At 56.8% G+C, this 5000-nt stretch overlaps 1 protein-coding gene across 1 annotated transcript; it reads left to right on the forward strand.

The window, feature by feature from the left end:
- The first annotated feature begins 546 nt into the window (after positions 1–546).
- AQP6 (aquaporin 6) lies at positions 547–4794 on the forward strand. The gene is made up of 4 exons (XM_008003191.3): positions 547–1118; positions 1924–2082; positions 2346–2426; positions 3121–4794. Exons 1-4 carry the CDS (start codon positions 717–719, stop codon positions 3331–3333), a joined length of 855 nt encoding a protein of 284 aa, XP_008001382.3. The 5' UTR covers positions 547–716; the 3' UTR covers positions 3334–4794.
- Positions 4795–5000: the final 206 nt, after the last annotated feature.

Here is a 5000-nt window from a genome sequence, read left to right on the forward strand (position 1 = left end):
CTGCCCCTCTGCAACCCCACAGGCCGCAGTGTCCACAGTGTCCTTGGTAAAGTGGACTCTATTCACATTTGCATTCTGTGAGTGCGGGTATAGGTGGGAGTGGGGGAGAGGATTTACTTTCTGGATTTACAGGCATGGTGTGGTGTCAGCCCATTTGGAAGCAAAGCCTAGATATGGAGGGGGCCAGACGAACAGGACCTGGGAATGCACAGGACCCCCTGAAGCAGGCTGGGGATCTGAGTGATCTTGCTGTATCTAAGCTGACGTTGGAACATAAACAGTCTGAAATCCCATGACCCCCACTGCCCTGAACCTGCGACCCTCAGGCCAGACCTTGGACTGTCTACAACACGAGTCAGGCCCAACCTGCCCTGGAAATTGTCCTAGGAGGTTCCAGCTCAGTGCCCAGAGACAGCCCCCACATCCCACCCCATCAGGTAAGCGCAGGCTAGAGCAGGCATATGAGCAACACCCCTCATTCCACCCCTCTACACACACATAACCCCATCCGCCTGCTCCCTGCCAGTCTGACCAGCCCATTCCTGGGGACAAGAGCGTGGTGGAGGAGCTGCAGGTGGGGGGCAGAGAAGCCTCCACAGAGAGCAAAAGCCAAGGTCAGCCAGAGACAGGAGACCAGAAGAGACAAAGGAGATCAGAGACCAGAGGAAGGACAAGAGGCCTCAGAGCAAAGCAAGGAACAGCCAAGGCACCAGGACATGGAGGCAGTGGATCCAGGGGGCTGTGGCTGGGCCAACGTGTTGGCATGCAGGCTTTGGAAAGCCATCAGCAGGGCGCTGTTTGCAGAGTTCCTGGCCACAGGGCTGTATGTGTTCTTTGGCGTGGGCTCCGTCATGCGCTGGCCCACAGCACTTCCCTCCGTGCTGCAGATTGCCATCGCCTTCAACCTGGTCACCGCCATGGCTGTGCAGGTCACCTGGAAGGCCAGCGGGGCCCACGCCAACCCCGCCGTGACGCTGGCCTTCCTCGTAGGCTCCCACATCTCTCTGCCCCGTGCTGTGGCCTATGTGGCTGCCCAGCTGGTGGGGGCCACGGTGGGAGCTGCTCTGCTTTATGGAGTCATGCCGGGAGACATCCGAGAGACCCTTGGGATCAACGTGGTAGGTGCAGGGAGGGGCACCTGGAGGGCCAGGAGGTGGGAATGTGCACAGGTGGTGCAGGCAGAGGCAGGACAGAGGCGAGGGAGCAGAGGAGGCAACAAGTCAGCTGCAGGCTCCACATCCCCCCAGCCTGGGCGCCAGGACCCAGAGGACTGAGACTTTGACCTCAGTCTAGGCAGAATAGAAATGGGATAGTGGCACGAAGAACAGGTGGAGAAGGAAGAAGCCACATTAAGGAGAAGGAATAGAAGGACCAGGCATTTAAGGGTAGACGCGGCCAAGGGAGTGTGGGGACTGTGGGCAGAAAGAAAGCCTGAGAGAAAGCAAAATAAGCTTTCTGCTTCTTCGCCTTGACTTTGGGGAGGACTTTCGAGGGGAGAGAGGACTTCATTTTTCTCCCAGACTCCACCCACGTCCTCTGCTCTCCGATTGCTCCCAAGTTCTTCCCTCCACCTCAAGGCCTGCCTCACTCCCCCCTTCCCCATTTCCTAACCATCTGTGTTCCACCTTCTTCCCTCAAATCTCCTTCCACACCTGCTGCCAGTCTGCTCTCAAGCAAGCCTCCTGAACCACTGGCCCCAACCAACCCACTGGTGGGGTGGGAGGAGTGCCACTCACTTCTACAGGGAGCAAGGGTCCACAGCAGATATGGACTCCTCTGCACAGACCTCCTGAAGTCCTGAAGCTGGGCGGCAGTGAAGTGTCACCCACTTCCAGCTGAGGAGACCAGGCCCAGTGGCAGGGGTTTCTCTGTCTGTCCGTGGGCAGAGCCCACGTCTAGTCCAGAGTAACTCCCTCTGCCCAGGTCCGGAACAGTGTCTCAACTGGCCAGGCGGTGGCAGTGGAGCTGCTTCTGACCCTGCAGCTGGTGCTCTGTGTCTTCGCTTCCACTGACAGCCGTCAGACATCGGGCTCCCCGGCCACCATGATTGGGATCTCCGTGGCACTGGGCCACCTCATTGGGGTAAGGAGCAGAGGGGACACTGTGCACATGCACACACCGGGTCCATCCCTGGGGAAACTGTGGAGCCCTGAAGGCTAGGCAGTGTCCCTCCCTGAGCCCCTTGTGCCTTGGAGCCAAAGTGGTACCCCCTGCACTCTAGGCCCAAGATGTGGCACTACAGAGGCTGTGGCTGCGGCTAAGGCTCTGAGCCAGGACTGAGAAATGGTCCCCTCTCAGGCCTGCCTTAAACCTTCTCCCACCCTGACCCTGTACTTGCTCCCCAGATCCACTTCACTGGCTGCTCCATGAACCCGGCCCGCTCCTTCGGCCCTGCCGTCATCATTGGGAAGTTCACAGTCCACTGGGTGAGCCCCTCTGCCAGCAGCCCTGGGGAAGGGAGAGAGCCTGAGCTGGCGATAGATGGTGGGTTTCACTTGCAGCAGGTCCACACAGACGGGGTGATGGGGGCCCCAGACCTTTCTGAGCCTGAAGTGCAGCCTTCCCTAAGCTCAGAAGGCCAGGGTGAGTGTCCTGGCTGGGACTTCCTTTCTTTTCAGCTTCAGTCGCCTGGGATACCCAGTAGACTGGCAAGAAATGGGCCAGGGCAGGAGCTGCAGCCTTGGCCCAGACTTTTAAGTCCTGGCTGTTTCCTTATTCACTTTCTCCAGCTGGACCAATTTTCAAACTTGGATAAAGATAAAGACAAACAGAAATAGACACACACCAGCAGAGACAGAAACAGCAATAGCCAGGACTCATGGCTAAAATGGGGGAAGCGAGAGGAAAGAGGCGGGGGCGGGTAAGGAGACTGGCCCCAGGCCCCAGCCATGGCTGCAGAGCCTGGGCTCAGCCCCAGGGAGGGCAGGGAGAGCAAGGGGCAAGGTCCCCTTACGTTGTGGGCTTGGGAAGCATGACTTGTGGTTCTCAAATTTAGCACCTTACAGACAGTTGAGGGAGACCTGGGAGATCAAGTTGGCACTAGGGAAGCAGGCAGCGGTCCCAGAGCCACCCTGTGGTCCTGATAGTTCCTGGGTGGGGTGACGACATCCTTCTCCTCAGGTCTTCTGGGTGGGGCCCCTGATGGGAGCCCTCCTGGCCTCACTAATCTACAACTTCATCCTGTTCCCCGACACCAAGACCCTGGCCCAGCGGCTGGCTATCCTCACAGGCACTGCAGAGGTGGGGACAGGGACAGGGACAGGGGCAGGGGCGGAACCCCCGAAGAAGGAATCCCAACCCGGTTCGGGAGCCGTGGAGATGGAGAGTGTGTGAAACAGCCAAGGCCTGGCTGCGCCCTTGGGCTTCCTGCCTTGCAGGGCCTGCATGGAGGTTCTCCCTGGGAGTGGTGGGAGGGGGAGGCTTGACCTCTTGTCCTGACCAGGTGGGCCGGAGGGGACAAGCCCTGTCCCTGGCATTACATTTCTAGGTAGAATCTGGGAGTGAATTTGTCCCATTCCCTCTCCATAGGGCTTCCGTGCCTCTCAGTGGGACAGAGCAGAGGAAGGCAGGGGACTTAGGACCGCCCTCCCCTCCTCTCACCCATTGGACCCTGTGGGAGTCCTGAACCCCCAGATGCTCGAGTCTTGGGGGAGAAAGGAATGGGAGCCCAGACAGCCACTCTGCTTAGACATTGGAGCTATAGGGACCTCAGGGAACCCCAACTTCGTACCCACCCAGGAAACCCTTGGTCCTGAGAGGACAGGCTCTTCTGGAGGAATCAGGCCCTGGGACAGCCTCTGAGCTTCTGGGGGGATTTCTCTGCCCTTGGGTGTGATTTTGAGGGCTATATTTCCTCCTTCACACTGGGGGCTTCCTGAGGACAGAGACTGCTCTACCAATAGATCTTTATTTGTTTTGAGACAGAATCTTGATCTGTCACCCAGGCTGGAGTACAGTGGTGTGATCTCGGCTCACTGCAACCTCTACCTCCCGGGTTCAAGGGATTCTCCTGCCTCAGCCTCCCAAGTAGCTGGGATTACAGGCGCCTGCCACCACGCCCAGCTAATTTTTTGTATTTTTAGTAGACATGGGGTTTCGCCATGTTGGCAGGCTGGTCTTGAACTCCTGACCTCAGGCGATCTGCCCACCTCAGCCTCCCGAAGTGCTGGGATTACAGGCGTGAGCCACCACGCCTGTCTTCTCCCAATAGGTGTTTATTCCTCACTCCTCCAAATGCTCTGGAGAGGGCCCCACCCTTGAGAACAGCTGACACAGAGAACATTTTCTCAGGCTGGTAGAGGGGTGGGATAGAGGAAGGGAGGTTTGAGCCAGGCAGGCCTTTCCCAGGGAAGCCTCCTCCCAGGTGCTTGCCCCAGCTCCCATCCCACAGCCCACTCTCAGGCAGGAACAATCCTTAGAGGGAAGTGCCCATCTAGCCATTGACTCATGACCTGGGTCAAAGAAGCCATCTCCAGCCTCTGTCAGCATTACAGGATCCCCAAAAAGCTGTTGAATAAGCCCTAAGGGTGGTAGGAATCCAGGAGGGACCCAGGAAACAGATTTGAGATTCAGTGCCTCTGAAAGACTACCAAAGTCTCAATTGGTTTAATATTTAAAGGCTGCTATAGATTTATTCTGCCCACAACTTGGGGGTCCTATCTGGATCTCGGCTTCTCCAGCTGTAAAGTGGACACAATCCTCCTCCAGGGACTGCTGTGAAATCAAGAAATTGGAAAATACTTTTTGGAAGTTAAAATGCTAGAAAAACAACCCCAATAAATGATGATGATTGTTACTGTTACTGTAATTATTGGGTTTGAAGACAATTGCTGTTGGTAATGAGAGGGAGGAGGGAAAAAGACAGTAAGATGACTGAGAGGGAAGGAAGAGAGACTGGGTTTTCTCTCACATCATTGGATCTACTTAACCAAGGACCTGTCTCCTCTTCTCTGGGTTTGCTGACCTTGGGTCTTTGTGGGTGTGAGGGGCTGTGGGAGGGC

Source organism: Chlorocebus sabaeus, chromosome 11 (genome assembly GCF_047675955.1).
Source record: "Chlorocebus sabaeus isolate Y175 chromosome 11, mChlSab1.0.hap1, whole genome shotgun sequence".
In the NCBI taxonomy this organism is placed as follows: Eukaryota; Metazoa; Chordata; class Mammalia; order Primates; family Cercopithecidae; genus Chlorocebus; species Chlorocebus sabaeus.